Consider the following 18484-nt stretch of genomic DNA (forward strand, 5'->3'; position numbering starts at 1 on the left):
GCAAACATAAAGTGGCGCAGTGGTGAGAGTGCAGTACTACGGGTTACTTTTTCTGCCTGCCGGCTGCCTGCAATTTGGCAGGCTCAAGTTGACTCAGCCTTCTATCCTTCTGAGGTGGATAAAATGAGGACCCAGATTGTTGGAGGCAATATGCTGACTCTATACATCATTTAGAGAGGCTGTAAAGCACTGTAAAGTGGTATATAAGTCTAAGTGCTATTGCTATTGATACTTTGGTATTTCAACATGTGTACGCTCATAAAAACTACACTGCCAATGACAGCTCTTCTCTCAGGGATTCAAATATAATATCTGTGAAGTCACAAACAAAGTCCAATTCCCCTTGATTGCTGGTGACCCTTATCTAACCCTAACCAAGTGCTGTTACTTGAGAGATAGATAATTTTAATTAAATTAAACTTCCAGATGTGGACCTGGTCTTTCATGCCTGACATAAAACCAGCAAATTAGTAGCCTGTTATCTTCCAAAGAGTTTTTTAAAATAAACGCTTGTATATTAGAGGACCATAATAAGGAAAATAATCTACAAAGCAGTCCTTAAAACAGGAGTTTCCTTCATTTTCTATCTGTCTTGAGTTGTGGGGAAACTATTCCAGGACCTAAGATTGCAGAAATAATCAGGGCTAAAAAGCAAAATTGTTTGTTTTTCTGAAGGGTTATATCTAAAATAAGTAAAAGATGTAAGGACAAAGGAAGAAAAAGCAAAGAACAAAACAAAATGCTAAGGCTGTAATTCTGCTCTATCTCCTATATTTGTCCCACCCAACGTAGCCCACTATATCATTATTTTGGCATTCCCTCAGGGATTTTTTTTTTAAAAAAAGAGCTGTGTGTGAAAAGGGAGAGAGAGTTGCTGGATTTTGACAAATACTGAACAAACATCCATGAACAAGGTACTGATTTATTATGTTTAAACTAATATATATGCTCTGTGCTGAGACATTTGCCAAGGGATGATACATTTAGTTTTCTCTCTTGTTTTCTTTTTAAACATCAGAATATTTTTCTCTTTGTAGAACAAAGATTATGTTGCAGTTAAAACTGACACCTTTGTTAAGGTTAGTAAATGGCCTTGCACTTTCATTGGACAAATACAAATTTGATCTGCTGGATAAATCTTGTAATGTGATATAAAATAAATCATGAACCCAATTTTAGCGGAGGAAGATAAAATCATTGGCGTGAATTTTTTGCTGATGAGTGAGTTGGTTGTCTGTTGCATGACACATCTAATTGTCTAAGCAGAAAGAATTCCATAGTTAGGTCTAAGGTGTTTCCTGCTGTAAAGGTTTGCTAATGCTAATGACATTTTTCAGAATGCAACTTTTGCTGAATCAGGGAAATTAATTCAACCATCTAAAAACTCTGTCGCTCTGCCAGTGAGATTTAATTGTATATAAATCCAAGCACATCCACACCCACAAACGTTTACAGTTTAGTATGGAGTTTCTTAGCATGTGGTAATATTTTACCTTCAATCATTGATTGATTTATGACTTTATTGTTACTCCCATACAGTGTTTCACCTGTTCTTCTCTTATTTTTTTATCATTTGTTAACTTCTTTAATCCATCATCTCCCCTATAAAATGACTCTGGACATCTGACAGATTATGAAGTGATACAGATTACGCTTTGCCTTAAATTCTTTGAATTCTTAGAAATTCTTCTGCCAATATTATGTCATGAAATTATTGCTAATCTTTGAGATATCATTGAAAAGTATTTATTGATAATATTGCAGTTTATTTCGAAGACAACATGATTCTGCTCATACCTTTTTTTTTAAAAAAAAAGAAGTTCTATACCATCAATTTATAATTTCATTTTCAAAAAATTAGAATTATGGTTATCGAGATTAAGGCATAGGATAAAGTTTTATAGAATTGAGTTACACATACAATTTAGTTATACAGAATTGTTCAGCCAACTTTCAGAAATCTAAAAAACACTTTTCTTCCTGTCTGGTTTTCACCAGATAAGTGGGGTAGTGGAGCTCCTGAATCTCTCATCGGCATGGCCATTTACAAACACAACACACTGGAAAGTTTCAGCTCACGTAATGTTTTATCTCCTTGATGAACTGAAATACCACTACAGCAGATAAGTGCAGTTGCAGAGAAATTTTTACTTTCTTTGATAACCCTAACAGGCTGTATTTAGATTTAGTTCTCTTCTCAAGGCAGGTTTTGTTTACATTGCTTTTTAAAAATGTAGACATTCTTGGAAACAAAGCACATTTCAAGCCTCATTCCATGAAAATACAGGAATGTCTAAATGTTACCTTCTGAGTTCACATCAATATTAAAGAGATCTTTGCCAGCATACGCTGAACAACAGAAGATGCCGTGAAGTAGCAGATGTTCTAAGTTATTAAGGTAGAGATCAGTTTTCTGTTTCTTTTATGATTCAAGTGATTATAGGGAGCTCGCTTAGCAAAGTTGAGAAGGGAAAGGCAATCTGATGTCAAGAAATTGTATGCACTGACACTACCAGCTGATCACAAAATTACTGAGTAGATAGCAGCAATCCATGGAGACATAAGTAAAGATTTTGGAGACCCAATCTCCAAATCTGCATCAAGTTCTGAGACAGCTTCTCATTGACTTCTCTGCTGCCGGGCAGTGCCTTCTAGGAAAGATGGTTGTTCCCCAGATCTAGCCATGCTAAGCCATATGTTGTTGGATTGTCAATTTAATCAGTGGCCAAATCCAAAGTGAATCATGAGCCCGAACCAAATGAATCATTTGTTGGCTTAGCACGATGTGGGACCCAAAGGCTTAATTGCAAAAATAGATGTCATTCCACAGAGTATTGCTCAAGCCAAATTCTGGGTACAACTGGAATGACATGTTTGCTCATATGAGGTAGAGAAGAGGAACGAGCAGTATATGAAATATTAAGAATAAAGTTAAAATAAAGACCTGCTGCAAGTCTTTGCAAGTGAATTAAGTCCCATTTATTTTAGTTATATGGCTTTATTTATTTAGTGGATGGCAATACAAAGTCCCATAAAATCAGTGGATTTAAAGTACAAGAGTTAAAAAAAAATTAAAGTTTAATTCACACTGACCCAGACGGTCCCCAAAATTTATAAAGCCCAAATTAATCCCTTTGCACCATATGATCATGTTATTATTCTGTTTTTATTTCAGCTGTCATTCTCATATTTAATTTTCTACTTTTTTGTTATTATCAAGTACACCGTATTTCACTGATCAATGACTATAAATAAACTTTACTTACTTCGGCTGATTTGAATGGAATATTAGATAACTTTACTTGTGCAGGGATTGTGCTTTTTTCTGATGAAAGAACTCTGCTTAAGGCTGTGATAGGAATATGAAACATTCCTGCTGGCCTTACATTTCCTCTGTAATGACTCTTTTTACACACAACAGCTGCAATATCTCTGGGATGTCTGCCAATCTTACTACATGGTAAATAACTTTCTGGATTGTGCTCAGTGAGAGAAAGTTACAGAGAATGGTAAAGGCAGCACTTTTACCTACTTTGCCCAAAGAAATTATTTTATACAGTTCTGAGTGGCCTAATGAAAGTATTGCCTCTGTGGAATGTCAATAAGAAAACATGTTATTGAGAAAACCTAGAAGGTACATTCTAATCCAGTTTATTATTTTCACGGTTTCCCAATTCAAGCACAGCCCTCTGCAGCAAAGTAAACCAGGAAATGGGAATCCCCAGCAGTGCAATACAGTGGCCTCTTGGTGGCACCAGAGAGCTGTCAGTGAAACACGTCTGCTCTTTCTCCCCCCCCCCTTGCTGTATAAAGATTTAATTTAATAAAAAATGTATTTGCCTAACCATTATTAAATCCTGCATTGTGAAAAGCTAGAAGTATTGTAAATAAAATCTCCAATATAAATTTGAATTAACATGTGTAGAAAACTGAAACTATCCCTCTTGGGGCAGTTCTGTTTATCTTCCATAGGAAAAAAAATACATGCACACAAAACACTACAGCATAATGCAAAACTCATGTAACTTTTCAGAACAAATCTATGAATGGTTGAAATCTATAACAAGTTCTTATGTTCCCAACGTGATACATTTTATGACCACAGAAAAGAACGTTAAAGGTGAACCTCAGAAATGGGTTGCAATGCAAGTTAGTGTCCTTTGAATTAATTTAGTCACAATTTTGCCCTCTCTCAGGCTACACATGTAAATCAAATAATTCCAGAATGTATAAGGTTTAAGAGCAAGCACAATCTGCTCATTAAGTATGGCTTGCCATTAACCCTTCATATCTACAAGCATCCAAAACAGGTGTGGCTCACTCCCCTCTATAATTCAGATTTGTTATTGACAGATTTTTCCTAATTCAGTAACTGGCCTTTGATAACATGGAAGATAAAGAAATTGTGAAGATCTGACTAGAGAAGGATGGACAAGGAAGAACTGTAAATTCCCGGACTGAGCTGGAGGGGGTGAGGGGGAAGCAGACTATTATTTAACAATCAGTTCTCTGCCCTAATGATTTCTTTCAACAACCAGTTTGCCAAACTGCTCAGAAAGTTAACAACCGGTTCTCCCGAAGTGGTGCGAACTGTCTGAATCCCACCACTGGTTGTATCCTTTAACAGTAAATAATTGTGTACTATGAATGTATTCAATTGTAATGTGGCTTCTCCATTCAAACTCTATTAGGTCTTCCATAAATGGGCATCCACTTTAAAAAAAGCATTCTCAATGTTTAGAAAATGATATTTAATATTTATAAATGATATTTAATATCTGATCTGCTTTCTAATCCAAAGGGAAACACAATCTGCTTTCAAGTGCTGTGCTAAGTAAAGGTAAAGGTTCCCCTTTCCTAGTGTGCTAGTCGTTCCCAACTCTAGGGGGCAGTGCTCATCTCCGTTTCAAAGCCAAAGAGCCAGCGCTGTCCAAAGACATCTCAGTGGGCATGTGGCCGGCATGACTAAACACCAAAGGCGCACGGAACACTGTTACCTTCCCACCAAAGGTGGCCCCTATTTTTCTACTTGCATTTTTTACGTGCTTTCGAACTGCTAGGTTGGCAGAAGCTGGGACAAGTAATGGGAGCTCACCCTGTTACACGACACTAGGGATTCGAACTGCTGACCTTTCGATCGACAAGCTCAGTGTCTTAGCCACTGAGCCACCGCATGTGGTGCTAGATTACCACTGGCATTTTAAAGATAACACTGATTTTTTTTTAAAGTTATACAATGGAACTGAATTCTGGTTTTCTGCAAATTACAGAAGAAGATTTATATCTTCTTCTTTTCAACAGCAAGCCTGGAAAAACTATAATACCAATGCAAATAGAAGCTGAAGTGTATTTTAGCAAAGGCCTATGGGAATGAAAGGGCTACTCCTCCAGTTAGGAATACTGTATGAGTGATGTGGCCACCAGGTTGGATCAGGGAATTCTAAAGCATTTACACATAAAGGTATCAGTCTATTAGTGACTGATATGCTTGTGCTTGTACAATTGTCTACAATAATTAAATTATGGATCAATCTCTCAAAATTAAAGGGCTGAATCCTTGTATTATAATCCTTTTCAGTTCCATTAAAGTGAAATGCAGAAAGGGTTAAACATATGTATAATTCTTTGCTTAAAACAAGAAGAATTTTAGATACAGCATCTAAAAGACATCATATATGAGGAATGGGGAGGAAGAGAAAACACAAGTTCTGACTTAAATAATACTCTTGCATTTCAGGCCACCATTAACTAACTGGGAGATGAGGAACCAACTCGTGTTTTTTATCACTATTTTGACATTATGCTATTTTCACATTATTCAACTTGCATTATTCCCTGCACTGGGATTGCTTTGATAACTTTCGCTATATGTCACGATAGCTCGCAAGGGGATATTTTGCTTCCTCCAAAGGTGATAGGTAATAACCATTATTCATCATTAGAATAACTCCATCAGATGCAAATGAGGTTGAACTGATAAAATAGCAATAGAAAAATCAGCTGTTTTGTGATTCTTCCTATAGAAGAGATTCCAAATTTGTTCTCACCTGTGTCGTCAGGTTCGGTCTATTTGCTCTCTCTTGCTTTCTTGCTATTGTCTCTGCAGCTTCATCATTCCAGGTTGATAGTAATAGTACTACTAATTATAAACAAGTACAGAACATTCCAGCCAGTGGGACAAAGGCAATTCAGAGCCATCAAGGTATCAGCCAAAGATCTCAAATACCGAGGAGCATAGTTTCTGAATAACAGTCTGTAGTATCCAAAAGTAAGAACAAATAATAGTTCAGCAAAGGTCTGAGTGGAAGAAAAGCAGACCCCTGGCTCTGATCCAACAAAAACAGTAGCCCGTATATTTCCAAGGATTTCTGAAAGTGCATATCAACATTAAGATTTATAAACGCATACCGGTGCTTTTCTGCTGATAGGACATTTTAAAAATCCACTTCTATTGAATCCTTTTCTTTTAACTTTCTTTAATTCGTCTTCTCTTCAAGCAAGAATGACTTGGATTTCTTTTTTAGTTTAAGAGGTAGAACTAGTCTTTTTTTTTTTTTAAAAAATGTAGATCACACTGCATATGCAGTAAGCTAATTCTTAAAATGGAGTCAATACATATCCATCTTAAAACACAAACGTCTTAAAGCATGGGTGTCAAACTCGATCACATCATGTGACGTCGCATGACATCACAATGGTTTGTGTTTTTTTTGCCTTTACGGAGCCAGGATGGGCATGGCCTGCGTGTGATGAATCCGGCTTGCAGGCTACCAATTTGACACCCCTGTCTTAAAGGATTCTGAGAAGCATGTGGATAACAAATTCATATTTACTTATTTCAGTTACATTGATTACTGACAATTTATTTCTACATTATCCTTTGTAATTATACACATGTATTTTGTCATTCAAAAGTAACTATCACTAGTTATACAGCAGTTTCTTGACATAGGCTTTCCAGAAAAAGTTATACAAAAACAATTATTTGCAACACTATGCATCAGGGAAAAAGAGGTTCTAAAAAAACCCTATCAAAATGCTTTATTTCTTCACCATATTTCAATTTTGAATCAATGTCTATGGAGATTCTCAGTCATCCATCCCAGGTCATGATTGTCCCAAAGGTGCTTTTTCAAGAGGCAACTGAACTTTCTGGTTTTTCTTTGAAGACATTTCACTTCTCATCCAAAAAGCTTCTTCAGCTCTGACTGGATGGTGGGGAATGGAAGGATTTATACTCCTTGCAGACAGCTGGTCATTTGCATTCTTTTAGCTAGTTGTTAAAGGGGTCAAAGAGGTCATCTATGTCAAAATTGAACAGCCCCCTCTCAATAGAGGAGGAAGGATGCGACATCATCTATCTCCAATCAACAACATAGTCTTTTCAACAGTTCCAAGAAGGCTCCACACCCATTTGCACTGCTTAGGTGACCCTGATGACAGAGATAAACCTCCAGGTGACCTTAATGACTCACTAAAAGAATGCACATGACCTGCTGTCTGCAAGGAGTTTAAATCCTTCCATTCCCCGCCATCCAATCAGAGCTGAAGAAGCTTCTTGGATGAGAGTGAAATGTTTTCAAAGAAAAACCAGAAAGTCCAGTTGCCTCTTGAAAAAGCAACTTTGGAATTTTGAATTAAAACCATTCCCTTTAATATATTATGGGCATTTTCTAAAATGAACAAGTGTCTGCTATGCCATATTTGCCTTAAGGTCTTGGAAACCCTTTCAAAATCCCATTTACCAAATATTGCATGTAATACTCAGTACAGATCTTTTTAAATTTTTAGGGATACATGGAAATTCTCATAATCACTCATGGTTGGTACAGACAACCTTAGTCACTGTATATTCTAATTATCAACTACCCAGAGTTGCTGGGAATCAGGTGGCATATAAACGTAAATTGTTGCTTCCCAAACCTGGGTAAATTATTTAAAATTGGATAAAATGACTTTTTCTTTGAGTGATGACACACAAATCCAATGCACAATCACAATAGGGACTTTTAAATTGTCTTGAAGTGTTTTAGCTACATTGGGCAAAAAAGGACTACTTGATTTGTGGTTATGGGTAATGAAGAAAAAAATTGGGAACCACTGATTTACAATAAATCATTGTTAGTTTTGATGTCTATTTATACTCATTTATTTAAAAGGTTTGCATGGCTTCCCATCTTAGAACACAAGCCTGGACAGCTCACAATAAAAAAAACCATAAAAATAAAACCCCAGCACTTCAATTAACTTCCTTGGATGCTCCCACCCAACATGCGTCCATCCTGCTCAGTGCCAGGAGAAAGAGTCAGCTCTGTCTCTTCTTTTGAGAGACAGACGATTATGAGATTTCTAATATTTTTCTCATTATTTCTATCTTCACAAACTGGATTTCCCATCTTGGGTGTCTATGTAGTCCTTGACTGTTTTGTTGTTAAGAGCTGGTCTTAAAATTTCAGTAATATTAAGTATTATTGATACTTAATATTATTGAAATGTTTATTCCAGGTAAATTAGGAAAATAGTTTTAAGTTATAATAAAAATTTCTATTTTGTTAAAATATTCTGTAAGTTTTTCATCTACAAATACATTTAAGCATACACATACGTGCCACTTGTAAAGCATAGGCATCTGCTACTTGGTCCACTCCATTCCAAAATATTAACCAGTGCTTCATTCTTTAGAAGCTGTATAGATGTTCATTTTAGTGTGTTAAAACTTATAGAAAATCATTAAAAGGGGATGGTTGTACTAGAAACAGCCTTATGATTTAAAATGGAGTAAAGACTAGTAGACTTTGCAGCAAATCTTTCCTGAATAATCTAGACAAGTAAAGAGGCAACAAGGCATTTCTTAGCATTCTCACTTTCCTCCCAATCTTTCACCATTGGGCATACTGGGTAAGGCCAAGGCCAAAACATTAGGTGACCCATGAGGCAGCTGGCAAAATTAAAACCAGTTTCCAATACCAGGACAAATTATCCAGCTTCTGTGTTGATTGTGTAATTAAAAGCTCTACTCTATTGGATTTACACCTTGCTTTCAATTGGAGAACTTGATGGATTGGTGGAAATAAAGCAGTGCATTCATTACACGGCTTTGCATAAATTACTTTCTGTATTATGTATGCACTTAATCTATACCCTTCCAAGACAAAAATGTGCAAAAGCACATTAGTATAATTTGGGGAGGTTATATTTTAAGAATTTGGCACAACAGCAATGCTATCTTTTTTAAAAAAAACATTGCAACTTTCATTAAGCTCTAAGAGCTTTAAGACCACATATTCAACATAGACAAATCCAATCCTAGGAGATGTTACTCTACACAGTTGCAGCAAATGACTCCTTGGGATATCCCTCAGGACACAACCCCACAATCTAAAATGCATAAACTGGCCTGTGTCCAACTTTGGCCCAGCTGTAACAACTTGGGTGGAGGGATAAAAGAAATAATTCCATTTAAATCACTCTGTATGCAGATGTAAATGACAGCTAGTTTTATTGGTTTTTTAATGACTTAAAAACACATGATGGGCCAAGAGTCACAGATCAGGTGTACAACCACATCAATACTTATCAAGAATTACGATTAGAAAAGTGTCTCACAGATGGAGTCCAAAAATGACACTGGTATGGAAGATTTTACATCCATTTATTTCATCCCATGGCCATTTAAAGCATAATAGTCAATACATTTCTAACACTACAGAGAAATACCAGGGTGACCAGAGTATATATACAAGCCAAAAAAAAAAAATATGGATAGCTGAGTAAGAGTATGTATTCGGAATGGAATCCATTGAACCTCATTCAGCCCAGATTTTGTTTTTTCAGGGAACAAGGTGCTAATGTGCCACTCGCTCATAAAATAAGTGTAATTGCTTCTAAAGCAAGTTACAACTGAAAACAGAGGGAAGGCAAGTTAAATGTAACACTAAATTTCATCTATAAACCTAGGAACAATGCTTCTTTGAATCAATTTCCATCCTCCAACAACATTAATACTTCATTATTTGTTTTTACAAAAGCCTACTACTGTTTTATTAAGGCCTGTTTTGCCCTGAGCAGCAAGGTGGTAATTAGCCCAAACATCTAAACAGTTAAAAGGCAAGCACCAAGTGACTTTTATAGACAAATATAGCAATTTTTGTTAATGTATAGTTGGGAGTAATATACAAAAAGTATTGCTCATTCATTTGGTAGAACAAACTTTTTTTTTTTTACTCTAGCCCAAACTTCCAGAAAAGGTTGTGTTCAAGTTAGGCACTGAAGTAATGTTGAAAATGAACTTGCATGTAAGATTGGACCTTTTGCTGTCTTGACACCTGAATTCTGGTGTCCCTGTTGGAAAACTCAGGTTCAGCCCCCAAGACATTCCAAACAACCACAGCTAAAGTGTCAAGTCAACTCAAGCTAAGAAATAACTAATATACTAAGGCGATCCTTAAGGATTTGATTACACACATACCCATTCTAGCTGAAGTCAACTGGTGCAAACATGTTGTGAACACATTTGGTCTCTTAATCTAGTTTCTCCCCAGAACTCAATATTAGTCAATCAGGTGTCCACACTGGCGTGGCCAGTTTAAAATCCAATTCACACATCTATTTAGAAGGCCTTAAAGATCTTCTGTCTACAGATATAAGTTTTAATAGGGCCAAGAGGCCATGCAATCTATACTACAGAAATTGAGAGTAATGTTAAGGGGCAAACAAGTGCCTGTTTTATACAAATTTAAACAATACAAGTAATCAACTAAGCTATCAAGAGTATCCAGAAAAGAAACACAGCCAAATTCTACATTTTATTCACATTTATTTTTTCGCTTTTAGTGTGCTCACAGAAAATTAGAACACCTTAAGCAGGAATTTAATAGCAATTTTGTAAGCAAAGTTACATTCCATCTCTAAGTCAAATTGGTCAAAGCTTCTCCAGTATTTACAAAAAACATGATAGACATGATGCTACACAAAAACCATTGCATCTGAAATTGTTTCCTTTTTATTTTCAAAGACAACTGGAAAAAGAAAGCATTGTCTGCTGTCATCAAAAACATACCACAGTATAAACAGTAACCATTCCACTTATCACAGCTTGGTTGAGTTTAAAATAGTGTGTGGTTTTTGTTTTTTTTTAAAAGGTCCAAGATTACTGCAATTTTACAAAAAAAAAATGGGCAGGGTGGCAAAAAGTTGCAAACTTAATGTGCTTCTGGATATCAAGATTTGTTTTTATACAATAGTCACAGTTAAAAACACCCTGCTGGTAATACATAATTACACTTTATTAAGGTCATAAACCAGCAATAAACAATAAAGCCTATACAACTTGTATTTCTACTTAATCACTGACTGGTACAGCTAACATGAGATAAGTGAAAGTTCCTATGGTTTAAATGAATTTCCTAAGACTATGATTTTTTTTTAAAATCTGAGTATTGGATTTTTTTTCTTTCTTAATCAAGACTTGTAGTGTTGTAAACCTTATAGAACATCTGCCTCACAAAATACATTGTAATAACTTTCTTTTTTTAAAAAAAGACTAACCCCTTATTTCCTGTGGCACATTTTCTTGGCAAATTATCTGCACCACTAATTCCCCATTGTGACCCCTATCACTTCATTTGCTATCCCTTATTGACTCCTCCATCTCCTTCATATATGGGCACGTCCATAGACTGACAAAAGAAAATAAGTTTACATTTTGAATAAAGATGCGAAGTATGCAATAAACATTAATACTGATGTAAAAAAAAAAAAGGAGGAACAAGGCAAAGGGAGGCATTTAGTCTCTCCTCTACCGAATTGGAATGGTGGTAACAGAATGATTTGAGATGGGATCTGTGGGTAGAGACAAAGAGAGAGAGAGAGAAAGAGAGACATCTTTTAAATCAATCCCTGGTTGTAGACAAGTTCTCCAAAACCAGTACCTGGCACCACTCCAAACAAACAAACAGGGGGGAAGAAAAGTTCAATCATCTCAAAATTGCCATTCTTTTCATTGCCTTGTTTTACTCTGCCGACTCAGTGGGTGGAGCTTCTGGACTAGACTCGGAGGCAGCTTCCTGTGAAGAAGCTGCCGCCGCCGCCGCCGGCTCCTCTGCTTTGGCTGCCTCTGGCTCAGTTGAGGTGGCTTCGGTGGTAGCACTTGGGACCTGAGCCGCTGGCGCCTCTTCTGGTTTCTCCTCCGGCTTCTGTTCTTCAGGAGCCTTGGCCTCTTCTCCTGCAGGCTTCTCTGGGGCAGTCTCTTCCAACTGGGCTTCCTGGGAACCCCCGGTCTCCTCTTTGGCGTCCTCTGTGCTGCTACCAGCGGCAGGGGCGGAAGGCGACACCTCCTGGGAAGCCTTGGCCTCCTCATTGCCTGCAGGCTCTGCGTCAGCCGCCGCCGTGTCAGCTTTCCCCCCTTCCGAAGCAGCCACACCGTCGTTCTCTGCTCCTTCCCCAGACTCTTTTTTGTTCTTTTTAAAAGAAAAGCCACTTAGCTTAAAAGACTTCTTGAAGGAAAAGCGCTTCTTTTTTTTTTTCGGGGTCTCGTTACTGGAAGACGGGGTTGCTCCCTCCTCGGTTTTGGAGGAGGTCTCCCCTTCCACAGGAGAGGCGGGCTCTGTGCTCTCCGCTTCGGCGGTTTCCTTTTCAGAGGCAGCCTCGGATGGGCTCTGCTCTTCCTTGACCGACTCCTCCGCTGGCGCACTGCCGTTCGCTTGGACTTCCTCCTTGACAGCCTCTGCAGCTGCTGGGGAGGCATCGCCATTCACCTTCACGTGGCCGTTCTCCTGGAAGAGGAAAATGACTTTATTATTGGAGGGCACACTCTCTTAAGACCCAGTGCAAGGTAGCCTCCGACTGGAGACTTCATCTCCCAGAAGCTCCATATACCCAATGGGAAAATTCTGGGAGGTGAACTCCAATCCAGAAGGTACCAAGGGGAGGCCTGCTACTTCTCCAAAGCAAAAATGGAGCAACTTGAAGCCCTGTGCCATAGCAGCCTCACTTCACTCTAGTCTAGTGGTTAAAGCACCAGACTTAAAAACAAAACAAAACAGGAGACTGTGAGTTCTAGTCCTGCCTTGGGCAGGAAGTCAGCTGGGCGACTTTGGGCCACTCGCTCTCTCTCTCCGCCCTAGGAAGAAACCAATGGTAAACCACTCCCCCACCCCCAAAAAAAAAATTGCCAAGAAAACTGCAGGGACTTGTCACCAGGATTCAGGATTGACTTCAAGGCATCCAAACAAAACAAATAAAAGAATGATTTAAAACCAGCCACAGGATTACAAACTGTTAAGAGAGAGAGTCAGAGCAAGATCAAGTCACAAATTGGTGGTCTGTGGCAGCACGTTGCCCCAAGACCTTCCCGCGGCTTTCTTGGGAGGAAAAGCGCGTGACGTGTCGCCAAAGGCTGCGAAGAAAGGAGAACACGCCACCCAGAGCCGAGCCGAGCCACGCCCCCCACGCCTTTCCTCCAGCTACTCTCTTAAGGGGCGCTACGCGGCGAGAAGCCCGCGTCATCATTCTCCAGACACATCGCCCGGCCCTCGTTCCGCGCTTCTTTCTCTGTCTCCCTCGACAGATCCAAAGCCGCTACCAAGCGAGCGTCGGCCTCTAGAGGGCACTGTGGCTCCGTCTTGCGCTCCTCGAGGCCGACGGTGGGACAACCCAGGGAACAACGCTGAGGGAGGAGCGAGCTTGACCAGAATCGGCTCCAATGAGCGAACAAAGCTCCCCACGTCCGCTTCTACCCGAGCCCGCTTTCTTTTCTCTCCTATCGCCTTTTCCTCAGTTCCAAAGCAGAAAACGGGCAACCCTCCTTTTTCCGCCTCGGTATAATCGAGGCAAGAGGCTCTGTCAACCACTCACACGTTCACATCTGTTGCTCGCTCTGGCGCTGGGCTGAACGCGCCTCAAAGGTTCGTTTCTGGGAGCAACTACAGGGTGGCATATCGCGGGCCAAGCTGGCACCGGCCGACAGCACGGGTGGCACGAGTCCCATGCCTTAGTAGACCCACTACTGGAAAAAACGCCTGGATACGAGGCGGATTACAACACCCTCGTTAAGATCCATCGCTACCCCAGGTTCAAGCCGCGGCGAGGGACCCACGCGGGCCACTTTCCTAGGAAGTGTGCCAATTTACGTTTAACATACGCAACGCCTCTCCCCGCATTCTCCTCCTAAAGTCGGCGAATTTTAGAAGAGCATCTGCGTCAAGCGGGCCACAACGAAAGGGAACATAGAAGAGGCCACCAGAGCCCAAGCTGTTAAGCTACCGTACGAGCAAAGCCAGCCAAGCAAGATGGAGAAGGACAATTTACGCACGACAACCCCTTCCCTCTATAACGCGGACAACACTCCCAGCGCCCCTAACGTCAAATCTTGCTTTTAGGTATCTCCGGCAGTTCTATCACGATCAACTAGATCTCCCTTAGGCGCCAAAGGCGGAGATCGGGGGGCGGGGGGGGGCAACAGCCTGTTAAAGTACAGGAAACCGCGGGAGAGCACGTTCAATCCGACCACCAAAGCACATACAAGCCAAAAAAAAGAAGAAGAAGAAGAAAGGATGGTGGTAAATTAGCCTTCCTGCGGAGACCAGCTAGGAAGAAGACACCATCTAGCAGGCAAGCATCTCGCATTGTCCCCCCACCACCACCACTGCATTACACATACAACCGGTTCAAAAAAGAAAAATGAAATCTCACATAAACACGGTGCCATAAAACGGCCAGTATTTGTTTTTTAAAGAGTGCTCGGTTGAAAAGCCATTCGCCCCCCTCCCGGAAAGAGAAAGGGGGCAGCAGAATAAACATTGCACTCAGCCCAGAAACCAGTAACAATCCATTAGCCGCTCCTCTTCTTACCTGTCCGTTCGCCTTGGAAGGAGATGCAGCTACCGCTTCTCCGGGTTTTTCAGCAACAGTAGTTTCGCCTTTTGCAGCGTTCTTAGAGAACTGGGCGCCCATGCTGGTTTATTCAACAAAGAAACTCGGCAGATCCAAAAGAAGGCAAACAAAGAAGAGTAGGTTCGTTCGTATAAAATGCTGGGCGACCAGCAGCCTGAAGAGCAGCGATACACACACACACACGCGCGCGCGCGCACACACACTCACACACCAGTGGGGGAGGAGGGGGGAAAAAGAGAAGAGAGCCGAATATGTTTAAATATATGCACTCCTTTTTTTAATAAAGCTGGAGAGGTCAAAAAAAGACAGCAGCAGAGGAAGAAAGGGGGATAAAAAGGCAGGAAAATAGTCGAGCAAAAATATCAGAAGCCCAAGTTTAGTACAAAAAAAAAAAGGAGAAGTAATAAAAAAAAAATCCCAGATTTGTAGCCGTACTGTAGACAAGGGGAAAATGGAGAAATCTCCCTGGTCGCTAATAAGATGCGGAGTCCAACGCCCAAGTGCACAGATGAATGGGCTTCCCAAGCACTGACGGCAGCCCCCACCCGCCGTCCACCAATCAACGCGCCGCCAGACAAAAGAGAGGGCGGGGCCTCCAATTGGAGCGAACAATGGAGCTGGGATTGCAATAATTTGAATTCGGCCTTGGACTGATAATTAATACTCCGAAGAGCATAAATAAATTAGTGGCATTAAGACTTGTGCTCTGATTTCTTGCTAAAAAGAAAAATCGAAGGATACACTGTGTTTACTGCCCCCTGCCAAATGCTCCGTAAAAAAATAATAATAATAAAGGGGAGGGGGGAGGATTTTGACTTGCAGCGTTGGTAGCCTCTGTTTGGTGTCTTGAGTCTCTCCCCCTCCCCACCCCTGTTAAATTGGAGACAATGGTTTGACTTGTGTGCGTTTGTGATTTCATTTTCTCGCCCCCGCTGCCGCCCCCTCTATTCCTCCTCCTGCCCACTCCAGCTTCTTAAAAAAAAAAAAAAAATCAACAGATAGGGAGGGTTGGTCCTTTCCCCCCTTTAATTGGTTGCAATTGTTCAATTCTCCCAATTTGGAAGGTATTTAAACCACGTAGATCGGGTTTCGCTAAGGGAGATCGTGAGTTGAAAATTATGAGGTCTGTAGGCCAGATGTGAAAAATGCTTAAAGCAGCTGCCGCTGTTACCTTGGCGGTAGAACGCTTAATCCCTTCCCCCAACAATACGGAGTGGGGAAAAAATGTGAGGAGCCTACAGCTCTAATTAAATTTCGCTGCCTGATTAGTTCTGATTTCAATCTTTTTTGGAAACTGCCGAGAATGCGAAACTTTTTTTTTTTAATGAGGAAGCTAGTACCGTAGGAATGTCGGTTTCTCCGTGTGTGTCTAAATAGCATCCACGTGTAACTGAAAAAGGCTTCCAACTCAATGGAGCTCAAATCTAAATCGTTTTATATGTTGCTTATCGGAGCCATGATGGTTTGTATTGTATGACAATGCCAAGATTCTGGATTTCGAAAGAAGGGGAGGGGGGGTTCGTTTTAAGAGCAAGAAGCAGCCGGATCCTATGAAGAGTTTCTCATTTCCCCACAACCCCATCCATGCCAGTGCGAGCAGATGCGCTTAACTGCTTAATCCTTGCTGAGTTGCTGCTTCTATCCCTTGGGTTTAAATCACTACAGTGGAGCCATAGGAAATGTCGGAGGAAAAAAAAACCTCTTGCTTCGTTCCTTGCAAAGCACATACCAAGGGGGTCGAGCGAATTACATATATTCCCCCGGAAACGTTAAGAAGCCGGTGGGCTGTTTGGGAGGAGGAGGGGGGGGAGGTGAAGAATTCAAGATTAATGGCATATACTTTTTCCTCTTCTCCCCACCCCCTCCCGTTTCATTGTGTGATGAGTGCAGATTTATGCATTTGCCACTATTCAGACCCCAAGCCCCCCTCCCCGGTACTGCCAACATTCTAGTATTTTTAGCAAGATGGCACTCAGTCAAGGAATATTTCATTTCTAGCGGGCAAAATTCACCACAAGGCGTTTTTTGTTTTGTTTTTGTTTTTACATCAAACTCCTCCTTCCTTGCCATTTCTCCCCCGCGGTATTCTTTCCGATACAATTCCTTTCTCCAGTTTAATCTACTCCAGGAATATGGATCTCCGGATGGAAAGCCATTCGTGCAAAACGCATTTCTTGTATTCTGATCTTCATTTTCCCCCACCCACCCCTCTCTTTTTTAGAAAGGGGAGGAAACACGTTGTTTCAATTCGATGAATTATTCACTCTCTCTATTTTCCCTAAAGCTACCTCCCCCCCCCTTTTTTTTTCTTTGGCAGGCATGCATAGTGCCAACAAGCATGGCTTATCGTCCTTTAGGGAACCAGGGCAAGCAGTTCGGCAGAGCTTATAGTGGAAGAAAAACGGACCCCTTTTGTGTTCACATGTGGCACTCCCGTCCGAAACGTAATCTGGATAAATCCATTAACATCCAAGGCGCTTGTAAAATGCACTTTGGAGCCTGTTGATTTTCTTCACTGGGGGAAAAGGAAAAAAAAACAAAAAAAACCACCGCGGTTACGTTCCATCTGCATTATCTGGTCTCTCTTGGTTCAAATTGCTGCGAATTCCGTCTAGAAGGCGGCGAGAGGCTTCTCTTCTCTGAGCATCTGCATCAAAAGGGGTGGAGAGGACAAACTGAGCTAGTCGGGGGTGTGTGTGTGGTGTTGTTTTTTTTCCCCTCCTTTCCTTTCCTTTCCTTTCCTTTTCTTTCTCTTAGTCTCATTTGAGAAGCTCGGCTCCTTTATTGCTTCTTTGTTACCGGCTGCATTGCTTTTTCAGGGTGCCTATTTACACGGTATCGGCTAGTTTCCTAGGTGACGGCCAGGGAAGATTCGCGAGGGAGGGAGGGAGGGAGGGGCTCGCGTGAGCCAGGCGCTAGAGGAGAAGGGTTGCTGAAAAGCCTAACAGATGGACCCTAAAGGGGAGGGAGGGAGGGAGGGCTGGCGGGCGGAGGAAGATGGGCTGACCCCCAGGCGGCGGGGAGGAGACTCCAAGAGGGACCGCTTGCGAGCCGAAGGAGCGCTTGATCCCAGTCATATGAACAGGATTCTTCCGTGGCTCGCTCGGTTTCCTCGCCCTGTCTTGGAAACGCACATTGCGGGGGACGGGTGTGTGTGTTATCGTCAGAATATGGAGGGTTGCTGTAAGAGAAGACGCGGCTGGCGAGACTTGGAATCATTTATCTCTAGGCCTTAGAAACAAAGCAGATGAAAGGAAAATGGCGGGAGGTGGAAGAGAGAAAAACTGGGGAAAGAGAAGATAAAAGCCCCACATGTATTAGGAAGAGGGAGAGAGGGTAAACGGCGGTCCCTCATCCAATTCCTGCTTTTTCAGACACCGTAGATTCATCTCCTTTTTTGGGAATGATGTGAATTCATGGCTTCAGACATCTGGCCAGTTTAGTGCACAATTTCTTCTGTTGTGGTGCAGGAGATCTTTTTAGATAAACTTGAGAAGAAACGGTGCCTCTTTCTTTCTGGTGCAATTCTGTGGCTGCTCCTGAGAAGCAGGATTCAGGAAGTCTGGAATTTCCTGACGGGGGATGTCATCTC

General features: G+C 41.0%; 1 protein-coding gene across 1 annotated transcript; it reads right to left on the reverse strand.

The window, feature by feature from the left end:
- Positions 1 to 9635: 9635 nt before the first annotated feature.
- Positions 9636 to 15402, reverse strand: MARCKS (myristoylated alanine rich protein kinase C substrate). The gene is made up of 2 exons (XM_058173693.1): positions 14851 to 15402; positions 9636 to 12773 (listed from the first exon to the last, which is right to left on the reverse strand). The coding sequence occupies exons 1-2, from the start codon at positions 14950 to 14952 to the stop codon at positions 12012 to 12014; spliced, it is 864 nt and encodes a 287-aa protein (XP_058029676.1). The 5' UTR covers positions 14953 to 15402; the 3' UTR covers positions 9636 to 12011.
- Positions 15403 to 18484: the final 3082 nt, after the last annotated feature.

The sequence above is a fragment of the Ahaetulla prasina genome, chromosome 1, assembly GCF_028640845.1.
Source record: "Ahaetulla prasina isolate Xishuangbanna chromosome 1, ASM2864084v1, whole genome shotgun sequence".
NCBI lineage: Eukaryota > Metazoa > Chordata > Lepidosauria > Squamata > Colubridae > Ahaetulla > Ahaetulla prasina.